The sequence below is a fragment of the Colossoma macropomum genome, unplaced genomic scaffold, assembly GCF_904425465.1.
Source record: "Colossoma macropomum unplaced genomic scaffold, Colossoma_macropomum, whole genome shotgun sequence".
NCBI lineage: Eukaryota > Metazoa > Chordata > Actinopteri > Characiformes > Serrasalmidae > Colossoma > Colossoma macropomum.
In genome coordinates, this window is record NW_023494825.1 from 924,627 (window position 1) to 949,314 (window position 24,688).

The 24,688-nt window shown below is 38.3% G+C and overlaps 1 protein-coding gene across 1 annotated transcript; it reads left to right on the forward strand.

The window, feature by feature from the left end:
- The first annotated feature begins 7,791 nt into the window (after nt 1-7,791).
- On the forward strand, nt 7,792-23,352 carry LOC118800189 (NACHT, LRR and PYD domains-containing protein 12-like). Its single transcript, XM_036560366.1, has 8 exons — nt 7,792-7,972; nt 12,045-12,161; nt 12,267-12,380; nt 12,575-14,437; nt 15,878-16,051; nt 16,832-17,005; nt 21,874-21,920; nt 22,602-23,352. Exons 1-8 carry the CDS (start codon nt 7,923-7,925, stop codon nt 23,132-23,134), a joined length of 3,072 nt encoding a protein of 1,023 aa, XP_036416259.1. The 5' UTR covers nt 7,792-7,922; the 3' UTR covers nt 23,135-23,352.
- Nucleotides 23,353-24,688: the final 1,336 nt, after the last annotated feature.

Below are 24,688 nucleotides of genomic sequence, written 5' to 3' on the forward strand. Positions count from 1 at the left end.
TCTACATCAACAGAGCTGCAGTAGAGTGCATATCAAGTTCCTTGCCATCTACATCTCATATGATCTCACTTTGTCCCTAAACTCATCTATCTTTACTTCCTATGGAGCCCTAAGAAAGCTCACCTGTGTCCCAGGTGGATACTGGTAGATTTCTACCGCTACTGTAACACTGAGAGCACACTCACAAACTGCATCTCAGTGTGGTATGGCAACTGCTCCGCATCACACTGTAAAGCACTAGAAATGTATGGATGTGGTTAAGCCTCTACTAAGAGGGTCTGGGGCATGATTCCACAGGAGGATGTTTTCCTCCGTTCGCAGAGTGCATACCACCAGAGCCCCTCCCCCAGATCTGATATGAATGGCCGAGCTGGTGCTACACTTTACCCCAAATCTGGACAGCAGAGGACTGCCCTTTCCTGTTGTTATGTTAAAAAATGTCTGTCCAGACAGCACTGCATTACAGTAGCAGCTGCAGGGCCCCCAGTTTGCACCTATCGCAGTATAGCTATTGTAAATTTGGAGACATGCTGGCACGGTTGAATAAATAACAATAAATGCAAAAATCTGTTGATGATTTTAATTATAATGAACAATCTAAATAATACTTGACTGGCTTAGCGACACTCCTGAATCCAGTGGGTGATGAAAGTTTCCCAGCACATCACTGGCGCCCAGTTACCCTCCACTGAGAATGTTTCTCACAAGCGCTGCCTGGATAGAGTGAGAATCATTAAGGTCGTCCCTCATCTTAACCATGGAGCTCCTCCCATCTGGCAGGCGTTACAGGAGCCTCCGCTCCCACCAGTAGGCCCAGGAAGAGCTTGTTCCCTGAGGCTGTGACCCTGCTGAACTCCACACCAACACACAAACAGCATCACTGCACTCATTACTGCACTGTTTACAGTACTTGATGTAATTTGCACTGTTCATATTTGCACAGTCTGTTTCTGTAGATATGACCTACTATACTTTATACTCTGCATACTTAACCTAATTTACACATGCAGCTCATCCTGTACATACAACTATACATTTGCACTGTCTGTACCCTACTTCACCCAGTTTACCTTTGTGTATTTATTTACATTTTTACATATGTAATATTTGTATATTGTATGTTCCACTGTACATGACTGTACATATTGTAAGACATGGAATCACTTAATATGGTACTTAATTTTCTTGCTTTTGTCTGTAAACAATACTCCATTTTTCACTTCTGGTTAGATGCTAACTGCATTTCTTCACTAAAATCAGGTGTAAGGACAAGGGTACACTAAGGAGCAGAATCAGGACAATATTTGTCAGAAAACACTTAATGTGCCAAACTATCTAAAACAGAGATCACAGAGATCATCTATAGATTTAATCTCTCTCTCTCTCTCTCTGAATCTCCTGAAATAAATCTCCTCAGCAGGATTTAGAGCTTTACCCTCATGATGGTCATTTGAACAACTACAGGTGAGGAAAACAGTCCAGCTCTTCTAGTGGTCATTGTTAATGTTAATATGCTGAGACATTATAACAGAACTGTAACGATTTAGTTACAGTTACGTAGCTAAAGTAATTCTGTTAATGAGCTCATATTATTTTTGGTGAATATCAGGAACATCAGTGTCAGCTGATTCTCTGAATTTAGTCAGCCAGGCTTGTTAATGTTGGCCAGCTATCCTAACATAGTGAGAGATTAACAACTGTGTCTGATCCACTCGTACCAGCGCAACACACACTGACACACCACCACCACGTCAGTGTTACTGCAGTGCTGAGAATGATCCACCACCCAAATAGTACCTGCTCTGTGAGGGTCCATGGGAGGTCCTGACCACTGAAGAACAGGGTCAAAGGGGGCTAACAAAGTATTAGAGAAACAGATGGACTACAGTCTGTAACTGTAGAACTACAACGTGCACCTATATAGTAAGTGGAGCTGATAAAATGGACAATGAGTGTAAAAACAAGGAGGTGGTCATAATGTTATGCCTGATCGTATACCTATATAAAATAGGGGCAACGTATCTAATCTGAGCTTCATAAAGCCAGAGAAATCAATATCACACAGAGAAAAATACTGTCACAAGACAGTATTATCATCCCTAATACTTTTATTCAAACTTTTATTCTTCATTCTGTACATTTTAATCATTTTTTTTTTTTAACGTGTAAAGTAGGTTTGAGCCCTGGTGTTAATTAACCATGTTACCACAGTAACAGACTTCTGTAATGATTTACAAAAGGTGAATGAGTTGGAAATCAGGCTCAAACAGAAAGTTAGTTTCACTGAAGAAGATATGAGGATATACAGCCTTAAAAAAGTGTACACCTTTTACACCTCAAAAATTGTTTATTATCATTGTTGAAACACCTTAGCACAATGACACTGTCATTAGTTTTAGTTTGAACTTATTACAGGAGTTTGAACCTGAATAAGTCACATATGTTCTTAAACATCATTGCAGTGTTTGGACGTTTTAAACTAAACCCAAATACTGTATCAATTAAAATATCACACATCTGCCACTAGATGTCACTGCATCTGAGGGTCAACTGAAGTTTAACTTCAACCTGCTGGACACATGATTTTACTGAGGCAAGACAATTACATTTCAGACAGGAGTTTGAATAATAATCATTGCTGTGTTATAGCTGCATCAAACAAAATGTTATTGACTGCTGTAGGAAGAATTTTAATCTCTATTACAGTAGAAAGGAAAGAGAGGCAATGCACTGTGACAAAATATAGACCTCTTCTTTATGTGATGCCTGACAAACAGTATTTAACTGTGTAAAAATTACTGCAATGCACAGCCTTACTGCAGTAACCAAATACAATACGCTAAAATACACAGTTGTTCAATAGATTATTTTTGGTATTATATTAAATGACGTAGTGTAATTTATGTTCCTGATTACCACACAAAATAACAGTTTTTTCACTTTATCAATTCAAAATTAGATGGAACAAATACAGATTTTAGAAATAGAACTATCTATTTCATATTTATATCTGATAGTGTAAGATGCAATTTTAGAATAGTATGTTGAAATGCTTACTTGCACGGAAATGACGATATAATGTAATATAATGAATATAATGTAATTACTGTACTACAGTATAATAACATAATGTGCTATACTATTATTATTATTATTTAATATTTGAGATGTTTCAGAGCAATGAAGTATCTTTCAATAGCTAATAAGCCACAATTATTTAGTGTTTTTTTTTCAGTCAGGCTAATCATGAGATTATTATATTCTTATTTTGGGCTATCACATGTAATTTAGCATGCAGTTGCCTGTTATACCTTGTAACTGACCACAATAGGTTCACAGCTAAAACAATGCTAAGTAAAAGTCAAAGCAAGTCATATTTTGACTCTATTCAAAGTCCCAACACACAGAAACAGAACAACAGTAAATGGACTGAATAGGGGGCTAATCTGAGAACCACTCTAAACTGAGTTGGAAGGAACTTTATAATTCTCCTGTGACTGCATTTTCATGGTACCTTAATTTGGTGGGAGAACTTTTAACCTCACAACCCTAATGGTGGGTGATTACCATTATCATATACATCACATATATATCACAACATCATTGTCATGGTTACCTCCGTTCACGCTATCACTACCTCCAAGCTTCCGGACTCCATCTCCCAGAACACCTCAGCTGATTACATGGCTCACATGACTTCATCACCGGTCCGCCTCACCTGACTACTGACTAACCTCACCTGTTCCTTGTTTCTTGTGACTTGTTAGTTCAGTATATAAGTCCGGGCTTTAGCATAGGACCTTTGTGAAGTGTTACCTTTGTTTACAGAGCCTTACTGAGCATTCTAGTCTGTTTGTTTGCTTGCTTCACTGTGTACAACCATTGCCTTGTTTGTTTTTGACCTTGCCTTTTGCCTCGCCCTCTCAGTATTGTGATTTCTGGTTTGACCTTGTTTTCTGGATTTTGGACTTCCCTCATTACTGTTTTCAGGCTTTTGACTTTGAACTGGCTAACCTTGATTTTGGATCCTCATTTTGTTAATAAACCTATTTTACTTCAGTGTGGTCTGCAAGAGTCTGAATTCTGTCCGAGCCTGACAATCATGGAGGGGCTCTGAGCTAGCTGAGTATTTTTGCTCAACAACAGGTGAGAATAGTGGGAGGGGGAGGTGAAACATAATTGGTTAATATTATTTTTGGTGCATAATAACGTAATCAAGAATCAGAAGGTTCTGATTTTGGTAACACTTTATTACTGGACATAATCTGACAGCATACGACACTGGGGTGGCGCCACATCTCCAAAAGTGGTGGGGCAAAACATATTGTTTATCAGCAGCAGCATGGAAGACAAGGCTGCACGCTACAGAGTACGGCGGGCGCTACGGGAGGAAACCAGAGTCACAGTTCCAACAAAGTGGCTCTAGAGCACTGTGGCAGGGGCTGCAGAGGGTAATGGACTTCAAAAGCCCACCCTTCGGGATAGGGTGTGCGGATGTGTCTCTAGTGAGCGAACTGAACACCTTCTACGCTCTCCTGGTGGCTGCAGCCGACAGCACTAGTGGAATAATCAGCGCTAGTGCTAGCACTGCTAACAGTGAGGCTATTGGAGCATGTGCGGATCTCGTTAGAGGACAGAGCCCGATCATCAGCACAGCAGAAAACGTGAGGAAAAGTTTAAGGACAGTGAATACCAGGAAGGCGGCGGGACCAGACGGAATCAACGGTCGAGTCCTCAAAGCTTTTTCAGCTTGCTATGGTATTTGCTGAAATATTTAAGATCTTCCTGACGCTTGGAGTGATTCCAGCATGCTTCAAACAGTCAGTCATTGTCACTGTCCCAAAGAAACCCCAGCCAGGCTGCCTTAACGACCATCGCCCATTAGCCATCTTATGAGCCGTGATGAAGTACTTTGAAAAGTTGATCAGAGACTTCATCACCTCTTCACTGCTGGTCTCCATGGATCCACTACAGTTTGCATACCGCCCCACTGTACAGATGATGCCATGACACACCTGCTCCACACAACACCATCCCACCTGGACACTAGGAGGGATAATTATGTTAAAATGCTTTTTGTTGACTAAAGCTCAGCATTTAACACTATTATCCCCTCCAAACTCCACACCAAGTTCACTGGACCTCCAACTTACTGACAAACAGACCACAAACTGTGCAGGTAGGAAAACACATCTCACCAGCCCTCTCCTTCAGCACTGGAGCCCCTTTGGGCTGTGTCCCCTGCTGTATTTACTGTACACATATGACTGCATGGCCACTTCCAGCTCTACCATCATTGTCAAGTTCACTGATGACACTATTGTAGTAGCCTCTGACAATGATAAGAGGGCCTACCTGGGAGTTAAGCACCTGGAGAATTGGTGTCAGGATAATAATCTCCTCCTTAACGTCAGCAAGACCAAGGAGCTGACAGTGGACTACAGCAAGAAGCAGGAGAGGAGCTTCCATCCTGTATGCATAAATGGAGCTGCAGTGGAAAGAGTGGACAGTTTCAAATACCTTGGACATCTCGCAGGACCTGTCACAGTCTAGCCACATCAACTCTCTGGTAAAGAAGGCCTGCCAGCATCTCTACCATCCCAGATGCCTTCAGACCTCCACAGTGTTACGGAAAGCATCCTCCCGGGAACATCATAGCCTGGTTTGGAAACAGCACCGGACAGAAGGGCTCTCGAGAGGGTTGTGCGGTCAGCTGAACACATAATTCAGACCAAGCTCCCTGACCTGCAGACTGTCTATAGCAAGCAGTGCTGGACCAAAGCCAGGAAGATTGTGAAGGACTTCAGCCACCCCAACAATGGCCTCTTCTAACTGTTGCGGTCAGGGAAGCGCTTTCACTCCCTTAAGACACAGAGAGAATGAGGAGGAGCTTCTTCCCACAAGCCGAGCTCTAAACCATGACAGCAAATAGAACCACCAAGACACACATACACACCCATCACACACAGGACTCTGCACTAAACATTGACCACTTATAATTTATTTATACTACCTCTTGCTCAGTTGCACAGCTTTATGTTGCTCTTTCACTTTGCACATTTTGCACCTTGCACTTTACTTTCAACAATGTCATGTGTACATTGCACATTTCATATCTTCATTGTGTTTCTAGTGTATATTTCATAGGTGGATATTTTGTTATTTTTTTCTGTAAAACATTGTTCTTTTATTTGACTGCTGTTTCTTAGTACCTTATTGCTTCATGTGAGTGGGCAGTTATGCAAGCATTTCACTGCTAGTTGCCGTGTATGACTATGTATGTGACGAATAAAACTTTAAAACATATTATAATAATATGTTTATAATATTTTTTAAAAAATGATTAAATTCCTCTTTAAGTCATATTGACTCCCCTGTAAATAAGAAATAAAATAATATTAATGAGTTGTTAGCACTGATAAAAGACCGTCCACTATTACTGTCATCTCCATCATCAGATTTTAATTTCCCTCTTTATTATTGATATTATTATTGTTACTATTATGGTTGCCATTCTGCTGCATCTTATTTGGTTTTCAGTGTCTGTTTCCCATGAATCATTTCAACTGTCCTCATCCTCCCTCTCATATACTGTATTCACAGTCATGTTCTGACCTGTCCTGCCTCTCTGTCCTCTCTCCTCTCGATGGTCACTATTGTATTGGTAATTGGAGCTTGAAGCTGAAGTTACTGGTTGGCTGAAATAATAAAGTGAGTGAGTTAAACAGAGGCTGAGTTAGAGTGAGCTCTTTCTCTTTGTTCTGTTTTTCAGCAGTGGTGATTATTTCTCTCCGGTTTCAGCGAGACTGTCCAGTTTCCTTGTTCCTTGTTCAGTAATTTACTCTAAAACATGCTCTGAAAACACTGTAACTTCCATAACTCTCATTTAGAACACTTCAGTGATATCACACCTCCCACACTTCTGTTAGATTTTTCAAATATATTTCATCACTATTATTTATTTGTTTAGTTTTTGGTCTGTGCGCATCCCTGAAAGGGCGGGTTCATCTGTTAAGCACGTTCCTGACTGGCTAATGCAAATCATGTAATATGATATTGTGAAACATGATTGGCTGGAGTCAGCAAATGATTGACTGTAGCCCCGCACACCCACTGTGTCTCCGCTGTTCTTCTCCAGAACAGGTGGATGCAGTGAGGGAGAAACCGAAAGTAAGTTTTACCTGGTAAAGGTTATACACGGAGAGAAGATTTCAGAGAGGAAGATTGCAGATATTAGCGTTTTGGGTTCAGTCGGCAAGAATAACTAACAGGAATGAGGAATATCTGCGTGTAGTTTAAAGGAACACGTTTTTATGTGTTTCACAGATACTGAACAGTTCTTTCAGCTGAACTCAGTGGAGGATCAGACTTGTTATAAAATGGCCGCTTAATGAAACAGGTAGAGACAAAGATGATGTGAGATGGTTAGAGAGCAAAAAATGTATTTATGTGAACTCTGAATTTTGAAAAATATTGTAAACTGACTTTAAAATATGCACCTAAATAGTCACATTTAACGGTGATAGTTGTGTGGTTTGTTGGAATTGAGAGCGCATTGCTGTTTATGTGGGGTTTGTAAATAATACTGTTAAGTGTGTTCATATGCAGTACCGCTGTTTGACCATCAGAGGGAGCAAACAGACCTCAAGACAATGCAAGACAACATCCTGCTTTAGAGTTTTGTTTTTTAATCCTCCTCCTGTTTATTACACCGAATAAGAAAGTTTAGGAAATTCCTAATTGTCTATGAGACAAAATTTTATATAGACTAAATAAGACTAAACTTTATATAATTTTTTTTGTTTTCAGGTGTTGTTTCATGCTGTAATTTACTGACAACAGATTCATTGGCCTAAGAATGAATGTTTGTGCACAGGTGTCAGCGTCTCCAATCCAGCTGAGTTTGTTTGAAGAACACCTCCATGATGGAGTTCCATACCTCTAGTAGTGGAGAAGAACCCTCTGTCCCAAAGTGAGTAACTTTACAACAGCACTGAACATAAAGAAAGAGAAAACACAAGTTCCTTTTTGTGTCAGTGTTTCACTCAGTGGTTATTCCTAATGATCTCAGGATTTTTGTTCATTAGTAAAGCTGTTTTATTTTAAGGTCTGGTGTGCTGTACAAATACAGTTGAATGGCTGTTTTTCACTTGTGTTAAATAAGTTTTAGCAAATAATGTAATTATTCAGTACTTTACACTCATCATTGACAAACTGTTTTCAGGAGGAAGAGAGCAGCATCTCCAGACCCCAACTGTGAGCTTCGGAAGAGGCTCTCATACACATATCTGCTTATGCTGATGAACATTCTCCTAATATAATTACTAATTTATAATTTTTTTATTATCTCCCAATGTCCTGAAGCTGTTGATCTTTTTTCAAATAGATTATAATAATTATTCCTGATAAATTCATATTTTGGGCAGTTCAGTAGGAAGTGTCTCTCTGTCTCTAACTTACCTGCTCTGCAGTGACCACACATTCTTTCCTCTATCAGTAAGCAAGACTTTTTAAACCTTCCTTTCTCAATGGCCAGGCTGTGGTCACTGAGTCTGTAATTGGTGAAGACCCTTCTCTGTTTAATATCTTGGACAGTAACAAGATATTCAGCCAATCTGTTTTGTGTAGCATCACCTGCAAGGATTGGGTGGGGTTCTGGTGGGTGCAGCATTGCTGGTTGTGGTTCTGGTGGGTGCAGTGTTGCTGGTCATGGTTCTGCTAGGTGCAGTGCTGTTGGTTGTGGTCCTACAGGGTGCAGTGTTGCTGGGTGTGTTCTGTGAAGTTCTGCTGGGTGTTGCAGTGTTTAGTGGTGCTCTCTTCTGTCTGCCTCTCTTGAGTTGCACTTTGTTCTCTTACTAGAAATCTGTGTGACTAATTACTAATAACATGGGGAAGCTGCCCTCTCACTGGATAAGTTGCTAGGAACCAGGGCATAGCTGCTCTCATATGCTCTCATATGCTAACATCCAAGCATTGTTTATATCTACATGCACATTGTTATATAGGTGTTCAGTTGTTAGTGTTGGGTGATGTGCAGATGTGGGTGATGTGGGTGCTGAGCAATTTGTATTACTACAAATACAGCTCATTACCTATATATATATATATATATATATATATATATATATATATATATACACTGTGAGTATAATAATGTTATCTGGTGCACTCAACTGCGCAGGGTGGAGCAGTTTATGTGCTGCTTGGTTTGTGGGGCACTGACCTACTCTGCATTTACTACCGTTTAAGTCAATAAGTAGATCTGTTGTGGGAGGCTGTAGAAGCCGGTCTGGTGTGCAGCGTTGTGCGCGGTGCACAACAGGAGGACATAATGGGCCTGAAGGGGAATGATCCTGTAGGTTGTTGGAAGTATAGGGCTCTTTCTGTAGAGCACTGGAGGGGTGGAGTTGTGGCTCTCTCTGTGGGGCACTGGAGGGGGGGATGTCTCTGTTTCTGTGGAGAGCTAGAGAGGCGGATCTCTGGCTCCCTCTGTGAGCACTGGAGGGGCGGGGCTCTGTCTCACTCTGTAGCATGCTGGAGGGACAGAGCTCTGGCTTTCTTTGTATAGCGCTTAGGGGTGGAGCTCTAGCTTCCGCTGTGGAGCACTGGGGGGACGGAGCTCTTTCTAACTGTCCTCTGAAATGTAATTATGGTCTTTTGTGTAAAATATATCTGAGCAGTGTTTTGTCATCACCTTTAGGAGCTGAAGCAATCTTATCAACTCCTTTTTTAGGGTCTTGATTTCTCTTTGGTATAAATTTACATTTTCCTCCATTTGCCTGATTTTAGCCTGAGTCTCTTTTTGAGCTGTGTTAATTCAGTTTTTAGTCATTGAAGAATGGTGTTGAGTTTGTTTTCTTTCATTTCCATTAACTTTTTCTACTTGGGAGAGGCAGTCTTCCCCAGTTCTGAGTGGGACATGGCTGGTGTCAGTTGTGTCTGGTAGAACAGTGGGGGGCTCAAGCAGACATGAGAGCACTATGTGCTGCTGTAGGGAGTGGAATGGGTTTATTCATTTCCAAAAGTGACCTCAGTCTTTTAAAATCCTGTTAAGATTTTTCAAGATTTGTTTCATATCCCTGAATCATGGTTGTTCCAGTTTTGTAAACAAATAAATTTAGGTGTGCTGTCACTGTAGACTCGCCTCATAGTTTTACTACAACACATTTTAAAATGCTTATTGTCAGCAAGAAGAGTTGAATGCCAGACATCTGGGTGTTCTGTGTGAAACAGTAGGTCAGCTTTAATTCCTCTGTAACGTTTGAGGCATGGAGGCGGGATGCAAATGCGAGTTGCTTTTATTGATTGTAGAGCTAATAGAATAGTTGCAGAGGTTTGAATAACTGACAAGTTCAAGATGAAAGCAAAACCAAACTACAAAACGTACAAAACCAAGAGACAAAGTAATATTGACAGAGTAACATCCACAATGCAAGACAAAGACTGAACAAACACAGGGGTATAAATACACAGAGGGGAAATGAGACACACCTGGGACTAATGAGGGGCGGAGCTACAGGCAGGTGGAACAGATAACAAGGGGCAGGACCAGGGAGGAGACACAGAACAACAAAAGCACATGTCACAAGAAAACAAAGGCACATGGCTACAACAGAGGGGAAGAAACAGACACTCAGAGGGACCAAGGAAGAATCTGTGACATCCTCTCCTGTTTATTACTGTGAAATCTAAATCTACTAGTTTCTCTGGGTTTTCTCTTAATATTCCTGCCTTGTATTTCTTCATTTTGCTCTCACTGTTGGCTTCTTCTGGGTAGGGTAAGCTCTGTCCACTGTGCTGCTTCAGTAATATCTCAATTTGTAACTGACAGAGGTTCTCAGGAAGGTTCTGCCTGAGCTAAGTGAGGTCTAGCAGTACTGAAACGGTTTACAATGTTTAAAAAGCTTCTCCAACAGAATCACAAAGGAAGCTCAGCTCTTTATCAGTCAGTCTGATTGGTGTTCCCTTTGTTTGTGTGTCTCCAGATTTTGCTCACCTCTTTTCCTGTTTTTCCCTGTTTAGCAGTTGTTTTTATTTAAATGTGCTGTCTGAGATGCAGGTCCAGGTTGCTAGTTGGATCTTGTTGGATCAGTTTTTTTTTTTCTGCTGGTCTGTAGGTCAGTTAGTCTAAATATTTCTGGTATGTTTAGGTTGAGTTTAGACTGTTGTTTACTGCTGTAGGAGCTCATATTCTTTGCTGCTGGTGTTGAGAGTTTAGAATTCTAAACTAGAATCTTGGTGCCTCTTTCACTCTCTCACCCACTCCTCCTGTCTCATTCGCTTTCCCTCACTCTCCATCTGTCTTCACTCTCTCTCTCACTCTCTTGCTGTCTCCTTCACTCTGTCCTGCTCTCCCCCTCCTCTGACCTGATGCACTGTCAAAGTATAACCAATTTTGGAAACACTTTTCTCTCTTAACAAACTACATCACATTAATAATTTAAAAGCCTGTTGTATGTGAATTATTATTGGCAACATTGACATCATCAGTGTTCCGTGTCACTAATGTAAAAGAATAAATATTTATTGAAATACATTTTTAAAAATGCAGTTTTTCATTTACAAGACTGGGTCATTTTTTTATTTTACTGTAATTTCGCAATGGATATATCATATTGCATACATATCGCCATACATATCACTACTGCTCCAATGAAGTTTCACACATACATTAAAACGTTTTAGGTCAAAAACAGGAAAGTCTCTCATACTCTGAACACACTCTCATACTCTGACTCATACCAAGTCCTCACAAGTCTTCTTTAGTATCCCACAAATCTTTTGTAGATTGGTTCTCTACAGATCCAGCAAATGTTTTGGTGTGGATATTTATAAAATACTACTTTTTGACATGCTATGTTATTTTTTATTATGATATATGCCATCATTGTTCATTGTACAGTTGAAATATCCAGTTTTGTTCCAGTTTATTTTTATTATTATTTTTATTTTATGCCTATTTTATAACTCACCACAGATTTCTCCAGGAAGCAAGTGAAAAAGTATCCTTAATTTAATACATTCCTTCAATATCTTGTTATCAGGCTTCAGAAGTCCAGAGCAGACTCTCCAGAACCCAGCAGTGTGTCTCTGAAGAGCAGCAACTCCTCCAGGTTGAGTCCTCCTAACTTTCGTTGTGGAGGAACTGGTACTGACCCAAGGTGAGACACAAACACAATTATCAGCCAGGTGATGCACCAGGTAAACCAATGACTTGAGTGTACAGCTTTTTGATTTGACATATTGTCCCGACAACCTGTTATCAGACTTCAGAAATCCAGAGAAGACTCTCACAAGCTCTGCTGTGTGTCTATGAAGAGCAGCGACTCCATGTCTAATCCTCCTGGTTTCAGTATCAGAGGAACTGGTATTGACCCAAGGTGAGACACAGTCACAGTTTTACCACTGTAAGACTGAACATGCTCAGTGTGTGCAACTAAAGCACTAGATTATATTTTATTTAACTACTTACTACACCAGATAAGAGTGAGACTTACAGTGAATATGTGAAAAGTTTATCCTGATTTATGAATAATTTTCACATTCAGCTTCATTTTTAATTTGCTTCTATTAGCTGGAGGAGGGATGATCGAGATGATGTCCTGCACAGAGTCTTAGAGAGACACAAAAGCAGCCTGAAGATCAAGTATGAGAGCTTATTTGAGGGAATCAAAATGCAAGAGAATAAAACCTTCTTGAACAGGATTTACACTCGGCTCTACATCATAGAGAGAGAGAGGGAAGGAGTGAATGAAGAACATGAGGTTTTGCAGATGGAGAAAACATCCAGGAAACAGTTACAAGACACCCCAATCAACTACTTAGATATTTTTAAACCTATAGGAGATCCTAAAGGTGAAATGGAAGAACAGAATATTAGATATGTGATGGCCAACAGTGTCAGACAAAAAGAAAGAAGAGAAGATGAAACACCAAAACAGCTCAGAACTGTCCTGACTAAAGGCATTGCTGGCATTGGAAAAACTGTGTCTGTGCAAAAGTTCATTCTGGACTGGGCTGAAGGAAAAGCCAACCAGGACGTAGATTTCATGTTTGTGCTTCCTTTCCGGGAGCTGAATCTGATTAAAGATGACCAGTTTAGTCTTCATAGACTTCTGTGTGATTTCCATCCTGAGCTGAAAGATCTGGACCCAAAGATATATGATTCATACAAAGTTGTGTTTATCTTTGATGGTCTGGATGAAAGCAGAATTCCACTGAGTTTTTCACAAAGTAAGAAAGTATCAGACATAACAGTGTCTTCATCAGTGGAGATGTTGATGACAAACCTCATCAAAGGAGATCTGCTTCCCTCTGCTCACATCTGGATAACCACCCGACCAGCAGCAGCCAATCAGATACCTGCTGAACACATTGACCGTGTGACAGAAATTCAGGGATTCAATGACCCACAGAAGGAGGAGTACTTCAGGAAGAGAATCAGTGACCAAGACCAGGCCAAGAGAATCATCTCTCACATTAAGACAGTAAAGAGCCTCCACATCATGTGCCACATTCCAGTCTTCTGTTGGATCTCAGCCACTGTGCTTCAGCAAATGATAAACAGGAGTAACATGGAAATCCCCAAAACTCTGACTGAAATGTACATACACTTCCTGCTCACTCAGATGAATATGAAGAATGAGAAGTTTGATGGAAAAGATGAGAGCGATCCAGAGAAACTTCTGGAATCTAACAGAGAGATGATTCTAAAACTGGCTAAACTCGCTTTCAAACAGCTGATTAAGGGTAATGTGATGTTCTATGAAGAGGATCTCAGAGAGTGCGGCATTGATGTCACTGAGGCCTCAGTGTACTCTGGGATATGCACTGAGATCTTTAAGGAGGAATCTGTGATCTATCAGAGGAAGGTCTACTGCTTTGTGCATCTGAGCTTTCAGGAGTTCCTGGCTGCTTTCCATGTGTTTTACTGCTATGTGAGCAAAAACATGGAGGAACTGCATTTTTTTCTGCTGGATGAGCTACTGAGAGGAGCAGTACGTAAAGCCTTAGAGAGTGAAAATGGACACCTGGATCTTTTCCTTCGTTTCCTTTTGGGCCTTGCAGTAGAGTCCAATCAAAAACTCCTACAGGGTCTATTGGCACAACCAAAGAGAAGCTCAGAGAGCATCAACAAAACAGTGCAGCACATCAAACGCCTTATAAAAACAGAAGATCTTCCTGCTGAGAGATCTATCAACCTGTTCCTCTGTCTGACTGAATTGTATGACCAGTCTCTCTCCAGAGAGATTCAAGAGTATCTAAAATCACAGAAACATGCAAAAACCAAACTCTCTGCTGCACATTGCTCAGCAATAGCTTACATGCTGCAGATCTCAGAAGAGGTTCTGGATGAGCTGGACCCAAAAAAGTTCAACACATCAGAGGAGGGTTACAGGAGACTGGTTCTGGCCACGAGCAACTGCAGAAAGGCTCTGTAAGTGTTAATGAATGAATGTAAATGAATGTCACTTCTGTTAGTATTTGAATATTGTTGGCTAAAAAATACAACCCCCTTTCCAAAAAAGTTGTGATGCTGTGCAAAATGTAAATAAAAACAAAAAGCAATGATATGTGAATCCTTTAAGCTCTAAGTTTAATAGAAAATAGTACAACGACAACATATGAAATGTTGAAACTAAGAAATGCTATTGTTTTTTGAAATATATATGCCCCTTTTGAATTTAATGCCAGCAACACGTTCCAAAAAAGTTGTGATGTGGGCAACAAAAGACTACTAAAGTTGTGCAATGCTAAAAACAGTGCAATGTATTAAAAACAGGCATGATTCTGTGGGGGAAATGACTGCATGGGCTCAGAAACACCTTTGAAAAACACTGTCTATGAAAAGAGTTCAGCGCTGCATCCACAAATGCTAATTAAAACTCTTAAATTGCAACAGATCTGATTCAGTCTTTTTAGCTGAACAAATTTGCAATTAGTGTAAAACAAAAGATCACTGCAGTGTTGCAGTATGCGTACAGATGCACGTAAATCAAAGCCTGAAAGCATTATCTTCTTGATTACATGAATTTCAGCTTTTGATAGCAGTGGTGTTAGAAAGGTTACAAGCATGACAGCACAAATAATGCAAAATAATGTAACACTGAGCTAAGACATCCAAAATAATATTTATACAAAATATTAATTCCAGTAAGGGGAACATTTGACATTTTAACTGGGACAAACCAGTAGCAGCATGTGAGAGATTTGAATTTTAATGTTTATTTTGTGAAATATTTATTTATTTATTTAGTTGTTTGTTTGTTTCATAATCAGTTAGATTCTCTACACAGTGGGGCTTATAACACTCACATAGTCTGTGTGCATCACTGAAAGAGGAAATACATTTTAAATGTATTTTCCAAATGTATTATTCAAATATATTTTTGCAATGTATGAAAATGGTCAAAAATGCATTTGTAAAGGATACTGGAATACAAACTCGTTTTAAAAGGTATTCCAAACAAAACAGTGTATTAGACAAGTATGTTGGCTATTTTTATATATTTTAGATAATTCTGACATTTTTTTTTTGCAAGAATTAAGTTCTAGCATGTAAAACACAAGTAAAAATTTGTATCTTTCCCTATTTCATTTGAAAAGATGAAACAATTTTAACTAATATGAATTCAGTTTTTGCATGCATTAATTGAACTGCCAAAAGTAAAAAAAAAAAAAAAATCAATAATTATTATGAAGTCATTTTTCATGCTCAAAATAAATTCTTAAAATTACATCTTTAAATGTTCAAATGTAATTTTCATGTTGGTATTATTGTTTAACCTCAGTTGAACTCTCCTTTTGTTTTTCAACTTCTTTGAAAAATCCTTCTTTCTCTTATCATAATAATGGTTTCATTCATTATTTTTTACAGACTATCAAGCTGCAGTCTTGGAGTAAAAGCTTGTGAAAATCTGAAATCAGTTTTACTAACAGAAAACTCCTCCCTGAAAGAACTGGACCTTAGTAGTAATGACCTGCAGGACTCAGGAGTGGATCTGCTCTCTGCTGGACTGAAGAGCTCACACTGTAAACTTCAGATACTCAGGTCAGCTTTCTATTAATCAAATTCTGAATGATAAATTCTATACATTGGAAAAGATTGATACAAAATGTCAGGAAAAATTTATCTGTGGCTAATAAGCTCAACCTCACACAGAAAATAATGAAATAAAAATGTTTAGCATTAGAAAACAAAACCCCTTAACCAAACCATGTGTTGCAATTATTGGAATCCCTGGATTTAGTACATTGTACATCCTTCCTTTTCCAAAATATCAGCAAGCAGCCTTCTCCTATCATGCTCACTGAGAGTGGGGAACACAGAGTTACAAAATCCTGATAGTTGTGGACAGTTTAGCATTCAGTAGATATTACTGCTTTCTAAAGGCTAGTCTCAGCCTCAAGCACTGAGCCTGTGTTACCCCTTTAACAGCTGCAGTATTTTGTGTTTCCTTCTTTGACACATTTAATACAGGCTATGATGGATTATGGAGTTTTTATGGTTTTTAAATATGACATTTATGGGATTCATCAGATGCTCTCATCCAGAGTGACCTACAATTGGACCCTCATTGGTATAGTGTAGGGTGCTTGCTTAGGCAGAGGACTGAACCCCAGTCTACAGCATGGCAGGTATTAACTTGTTTGTCAAAGAATTTGAATCTGCTTTTCGATTTTATGTTCTTCATACCAACTTCTTATATTTATAAAATATTTCTGTATCAAGATAACTACGAGAATACTGTTTTTTGTTGTTTGCAAAAGTAACCCCTTCTCTCTCTCTCTCTCTCTCTCTCTCTCTCTCTCTCTCTCTCTTTCTCTGCAGATTATCTGGTTGTATGATCACAGAAGCAGGCTGTTGTTCTCTGGCATCAGCTCTGAGTTCAAACCCCTCACACCTGAAAGAGCTGGATCTGACCTACAACCATCCAGGAGAGGCAGGAGTCAAGCTGCTTTGTGCAAGACTGGAGGATCCACAATGTGCACTCAGCACTCTCAGGTATGAACAACTGTGTGTGTGTGTGGGGGGGGTGGGGGTACTAGGAGTGTGTGTGAGGAGGTTTAGTTTTGTGTGTGTGTGTGTGTGTGTGTGTGCGTGTGTGTGTGTGTGTGAGAGAGAGAGAGAGAGAGAGAGAGAGAGAGAGAGAGAGAAGTGAGCTGCAGCCAATGAGGTGGAGTGGAACTAGTCCTAACTGATGATCTAAGCCCTCGCACTTTGCAACACCCCTGTGAAATGTAACATGGCTGTGTAGCTACATTTGACAGACCCTTCTAAATTAGATTAAGAAAGACTTTAATGAGAAGGATTGTAAGTCACATTTAAAATAAATACAAATTTTAGCTGTTGTGTTTTGACTTTAAATGACTGTTGCAACTAGCTGTTTACACTTGAAAATAAGAGCCTAAACAGCAAACATTGGGAGCTCTACCATGACAGAAATTTGACCTTGTATGTATAGGGGTGCATTAGTGCACATGGCATGGGTGATTTGCACATGTGTAACGATAAATATATAGGTCTTGGAGTATTGTGCTGCCATCCAGACAACTTTTTTTTCCAGAGAAGGCCTTGATTATTTCAGCAAGACAATGTGTTGATCTGCTGAAACTCTATATCAATCAAGAATGGGAAAATATTTCGCTTTCAAAATTACCACATTTGATCTCTTCAGTTCCAAATTTCTTACAGAGTGTTGAGAAAAGTAGTGATGCAACACAGTGGTAAAAATGCCCTGTCTCGACTTTTTAAAAAGTGATGCTGGCACCAAACACAAAATATACACATGTCTTCCAAAAAAAATCGCAAATTCAACATTAAAACAAAATAAACCAGTGTTTTTCCTGCCGTGTAGCTAGTGAGGGCCAACCAACTTTTTCATCCAGTCTGCAGTGATGAGTGTTATAAGGGTCTCCAGTGATGAACCTCAGTGCAGAGTGATAGACTGAGTCCAGTAGTTTGAGGGAACTGGCAGATGCGTGTTTGTAAATTACATCAAGCTTCGGCCTACATTTGCTAACCAATTTATTAAGTTAGTGTGTCATTAGTTTATGGCTTACTTACTCATTATCTGTGTACTAACTGCTGCTTATTACATTGTTAATGAAGTAATAAGTATTTTTATTCAAATAAAGAAGTAACATGATAACTTACCAGCACTTATGTGTTAATCCCATTAATTATCTATTAATTAACTTTCCATCACCTCCATATATTCAGTTGCTTCACTTTTCTCACATTGGTTCTTGTTCATTAAATATGCTTATGGTCACATCTGACCGTAAGATGAGCGCACACAAATTCACTGACGGTTTTGTTATTCATCACATTCATCTTGGCATATCTGTACTCATATCTGGTAGGAGTGCATGTAAATTTGGATTTGGATATGTGGCTAATTAACCAAAACTATTATCAACATAATCTGTAATTGCAAAAATAAGAATAACAATAGAAAATATCAATAATACTAATTTGTGTGCATGACAGACCACTGCTGGACATCAAACTCCACCCACGAGCACGGCCATTAGCTTTCATGGCTAACACTGCCGTTTAATTGGCTGCCTACTGAAACATCTGCCTGAATTAGTGTGTGCTTCATGTAAATGATATGTAAATGAGATGCTGGTAGGCTGGTTTCATGCACTGAAGCTGATTTATCATTTATGCCCAAATATCTAATTCCACATCGTACAAAATTGTTACTAATGAGACGCAGAGCAGTTCATACCTTATAAAAGGCAATAAAACATGTTCTTTTTCACATAACTTTGATGATTAATGGCCATTAGATCTTTACATTTTGACCATTAATTACTTCTTAAATTCCTCTTACTCAACCATTAATTACTGCTTTTGTGTGCTTCCAAGTAAAGTGACAACCTTTTCCTTTAATTATATTATGAACTAATGTTTAAGACATGACTACTTACCGATACATTAATTGCTTTTTACTTGTTTTTGTTTCCTCAAGTAAAGTGGAAAACACACATACTTTCTCAAATGACATGTTTATTCTGAATGATTTTACTCAATAAACCAAACAGAAACCCTACAGAGGAAAAAATATTGGAATTATCAAAAAGAAGAAGAGAACACTTTATCTTCTTTTCAAACACAAATATACAATATGCAAAATGTAAACTATGAGAAAACAAAACAAAAGATGAAAAGTTTTGTTTTTTATAAAGAAGCTGAACGGTTCCTGATTTCTGTTTGGTTTATTGAGTAAAATCATTCAGAATAAACATGTCAATTGAGAAAGTATGTGTGTTTTCCACTTTAATTGAGGAAACACAAAAACAAGTAAAAAGCAATTAATGTATTAGTAAGTAGTCATGTCTTAAACATTAGTTCATAGTATAATTAATGGAAAAGGTTATCACTTTACTTGGAGGGACACAAAAGCAGTAATTAATGGTTGAGTAAGAAGAATTTAAGAAGTAATTAATGGTCAAAATGTAAAGATCTAAAGGCCATTAATCATCAAAGTTATGTGAAAAGGAACATTTTATTGAACTGCTCTGCGTCTGATTAATAACAATTTTGTACGATGTGGTAACAAGTGGAGATTTGACCATGAATGATAAATCAGCTTCAGTGCATGAAACCAGCCTACCAGCACCTCATTTACATATCATTTACATCTAGCACACACTAATTCAGGCAGATGTTTCAGTAGAGTGATTCTTTAGTGTTATTAATTATCTAGAATAAATGCTGTATTATTGCAGTGTATGACAACAAAAGCACATTGTAATTTTTTGTATTGTATTTGTTTATATCAGTGCACAAGTACATCCACTTTTGTACTGGTCTGTCATGCACACAAATTAGTATTATTGATATTTTCTATTGTTGTTCTTATTTTTGCAATTACAGATTATGTTGATAATAGTTTTGGTTAATTAGCCACATATCCAAATCCAAATTTACATGCACTCCTACCAGATATGAGCACAGATATGCCAAGATGAACATGATGAATAACAAAACCATCAGTGAATTTGTGTGCGCTCATCTTACGGTCAGATGTGACCATAAGCATATTTAATGAACAAGAACCAATGTGAGAAAAGTGAAGCAACTGAATATATGGAGGTGATGGAAAGTTAATTAATAGATAATTAATGGGATTAACACATAAGTGCTGGTAAGTTATCATGTTACTTCTTTATATGAATAAAAATACTTATTACTTCATTAACAATGTAAAGCAGCAGTTAGTACACAGATAATGAGTAAGTAAGCCATAAACTAATAACAAACTAACTTATCAACTAACAGTGTACTCAATTACTAATTGATAAGTGCTTAATCAGTTACTAAGTAATAGCTAATGCTTAATGAAGAGTTAACTAGTAACAAAATAATGGGAAATTAATAGTTGATTATTATATAATTAATGATTGATTGGCGACCCTTAATGTAAAGTGTTACCAGGTTTCTTAATAATATTTCATCACATGTATCATATGCCAAAAAAGCAAACTAATGGCAACAATGGCAAGTAAAACTCCATATCATGTTTGGAGAAACCTTGGGAGAGACCAGACTCTGTTGGTGAAGCTTACTCATCTCAGCTAGGCTGAGAGCATTTAGCAGGATCATCATCACCATCATTATGAAAAGTGTGTGTAATATTTGTAAACTTATATCACTTTGCATAATGTCCAGGGTTTTCTTCTATTTGTAGTATATAAAGATGAGACCAGAGTGACAATGCAGCAACCCTGCAATCCAGAGTCACTTCACTGACTCAAAAGACCCCTGGAGCAAGACAATGACTTTAGCAAGACAATGAATACACTGGTAGAAAAGGCAGGCAAAGTATATTTCAGTATTAAACAATCAATATACACATTCGACCCACCATTCCAAATTTGGCTAAAAATATTTGATTATTTAATTAAACCCAAACTTTTATATGGTAGTGAAGTATGGGGACCAATAATTTATCAAAATGACACATTACGGGGACTCCCATAGAAAAGATTGGATTTTTTTAAAGAACATCTTAAAAGTACCCAGAAATGCAGCAAATCTGCTGTGCAGAGCAGAGCTGGGTGAATTTCCACTCCCCCGCCCCATGCTAAAATGAGCTGTAAAATTCCACTATCACCTATCCCAGGCTCTTAGAGCCCTCAAAGATAAACGTCACCTTCAAACCACAGCCCAGTTCACCCTCTCACCAACAAAGCTCAAAATGATCCAGAAAACACATCAAAAACAACATATCAGTAATTACACCAATCAAATTCCATAAGTTAATAAATTAGAATGCTACAGATTGCTAAACAAAGAATACAAACTAGCAGATTTTCTGATCAAAATTAAAAATCCCAAAGAAAGAAATGAACAATGTACAGACGTAGTGATCATAATTTAGAAATAGAAAAAGGCGGCATAAGAAACACTGGAGGCCCAGAGAGGAACGAAAATGTAATTAATGCAGTTCAGGACAAATCAAAACTGAACAACATTTTCTCTCCTCGTTTAACAAATATAAAGATCTCACTTTTTTTTTTTTTCAACTCAGTTAAAACTTATATCCCATCATTTATGATGAAAATGATTACAACTGAAGATCTGTTACGCATGTGTTTAGGAGAGACACCAGAATGTGTTGTAATATGTATATAAGAGAACAATACCAGAGAGACAGAAAGAAAGCGAAAAAGACAGCGAGATAGACAGAGAGAGAGACAGACAAAGAGATAGAGAGAGAATGACAGAGAGCAAGAGAGATACAGAGAGAAAGCGACAGAGCGAGAGGAAACAGAGATAGATACAGAGAAGACTGAGACAGACAGAGAGGAAAGTGAGAATATTTGAATTAATATATTAATGTGTGTTTGTGTGTGTAGAGTGGAACATGGAGGTGAGATCAGAATCAAACCAGGACTGAAGAAATGTAAGTACACACACACACACACACACACACACACACACACACACACAGACACACACACACACACACACACACACACACACACGCACACAAACTTTCCTTACATTACATTGACTTCCATATTTTTCTGTTGATATTTGTATTACCATAACCAAATAATACCACATTTACACCTAAACCTAACCTTAGTATCCAATTCTAAACCTAACATTAACCTTAACCTCAGTGTCCAAAAAGCATTTCTTTCTGCTCTTTTAGTTTTACCAAAATTTCATGTTGTTCTGAAGATATGTTGTCCTCACAATGACAGATAAAAGCATGCTTACACATACAGAGAGGTACTTATACACACATATAGAAACACACACACACACACACACACTCTTACTCACACACACAAGCAGAATCACACTCTGTTTTATGCAGACACTGACACACCCTGTCACACATGCAAACAGTGGAACAAATATACACACAAACACACACACACAGACATATTGTTTGTATTTCTGTGTTTAAATATAATTGAGCTGTTGCTCTTGGTGAACATTATGCAGTGTCTAAAATATTTGATATAGAGATGTCTAAGGGACAAAAACACTGACACAGTTTTTCTTCAAATAAGTACATTAAACCTAAATACTCATTTTATTAATTAATTATTTATTTATTTATTTCTGTTAGATTTCTGTCAGCTAACTCTGGATGCCGACACAGCACATCCTCATTTCAGTCTGTCTGACAGCAACAGATTGTTGATGCACAGTGGTAAATCACAGCCTTACTCTGATCATCCAGAGAGATTTGACTGGTGGGCTCAGGTGTTGTGTAAAGAGAGTGTGAGTGGACGCTGTTACTGGGAGGTTGAGTGGAGCAGTCGGGGACAGGGGTGGTTGTATGTATCAGTCTCATATAAAGGGATCTGCAGAAAAGGACAGGGTCACGAATGTGTGTTTGGACGTAACAGTCAGTCCTGGAGTCTGGAATGTTCTCCCACTCTCTCTTTCTGGCACAACAGCATTCAGACTGTGCTCTCAGGTCCATCACCCTCCAGAATAGGAGTGTACGTGGATCACAGTGCAGGAACTCTGTCCTTCTACAGCATCTCTGACACAGTGACCCTCCTACACACAGTCCACACCACATTCACTCAGCCGCTCTATGCTGGGTTCTTTGTTGGTGAAGCTGACTATTCTGTAAAGTTGTTTGATAAGTAATGATTTATGTATTGAATATGGTGGTTAACTTATAAATATATTCAGATTATTACTTCCACTGTAGACTTAATTTAAATTGTGTGTTTACCTTTTTAAGATTCATTGTGTTATCCGTCTATTCTTCATGGTTATATGTATCCGTTGATTTGCTTGTACTCAAGAGATGATCATTTTAGAATAGCAAGTGTTTAAGTCTCTCTCTCTGACTAAATGGCAGTTAAGGTTGGACATAATAGGTTATGCTGTAACCAAAAAGTAATTAGTTGTACAAAAAGAACAGCGACATGTACAGTGAAAGAGAACACAGAAATGTATTGTCTGTAACTTTTCAGTCTATCTAGTTTGCACACTTACATAGTGCAAAAAGTACTTAAAGGTAATTGGGCACAGGCTTTCAGATAATGTACAAGATAGGCTTAAAAAGTGGTTAAAGCGGAGGAATTAGGCAGTCAGTGAGCGAGGAGCAGTTGGATAGGCTCAAGATTAACAGTAGCAGCCCATTATCTGCTTTGGGGGAATGGAGAAAGACAGCTTAAATACTAGAGCAGGCTGAGCTCCATTCTTTTTTATTCATTTTACATTAATTAATTAATTTATTTTTATTTTTCACTTATTTTAACCAATTTAAACATTTAATCGATCAGTTTGGTCCATGATCATCATCTTCTTCAGCATCATTAAACTTGTTTTGTCTGACAAATTCTTCACATAAATCCTGCAAAGATATTACTGACTGTGCCACATCTTAATTTCTACACCAATATAACCCCTGTCTTACAACTGCATCAAGGCAAAGGGGGGCTACTTTCTAAAAAGATCTAAAATAGAAGATAGTTCAATTTGTTTAACAGTGTTTTGGTCCCTGCATAATTCCATGTGTGATATTTCATACTTTTGATTTCTTCACTATTATTCTAATACATAAGATGGTCAAAAAGAGGACTCTTTTATGAGTAGGCGGGTCATAACTGTTTCTGTGCATTGTTCAGAAGCTGGTAATGAATGTGTTGCACAGTGAGAGTGTTGTGTGTGTGAAATAAACTTCACCTGCCTTACAGATAGTACTACATCATAAGAGACTTTAATTCTATTAGTTCATAAGAGAATGCAGCCTGGCTGTGTTCTCTTTTTTTTCTCTGTCTCTCTCTCTGACCACCTTTGTGTTTGTATGTGCCTTTTACTGTAACTTTAATTTTACTTGTCAAATGAAATAAATATAAATTTCAGATTGAAGTAATTAGTATAATTACCAGATGAATATAAATAAAAGAAAATGTTATATTGTAAAAATGTTATATCAGGGGTATTAGTGAATTTATAGAGTTTGAAGGCTGTGAATGTAATGTTTACTGTCTGTAAATGTTCACACCTATGAGTAATGTAAGCTAACATTCAGGGAGCTAACATGAAGTAGGGCTGTCACTAAAAATTACATTATTAATTGAATAATTTACCTGTTATTTTGACTCCTAATGTCTCCAGGACTCCCTTGTCCATCTTTCCCCATGTTCATTTCTGCAACAGTCTAGTCTGTTTTCTGTTCAATGTGTTTTT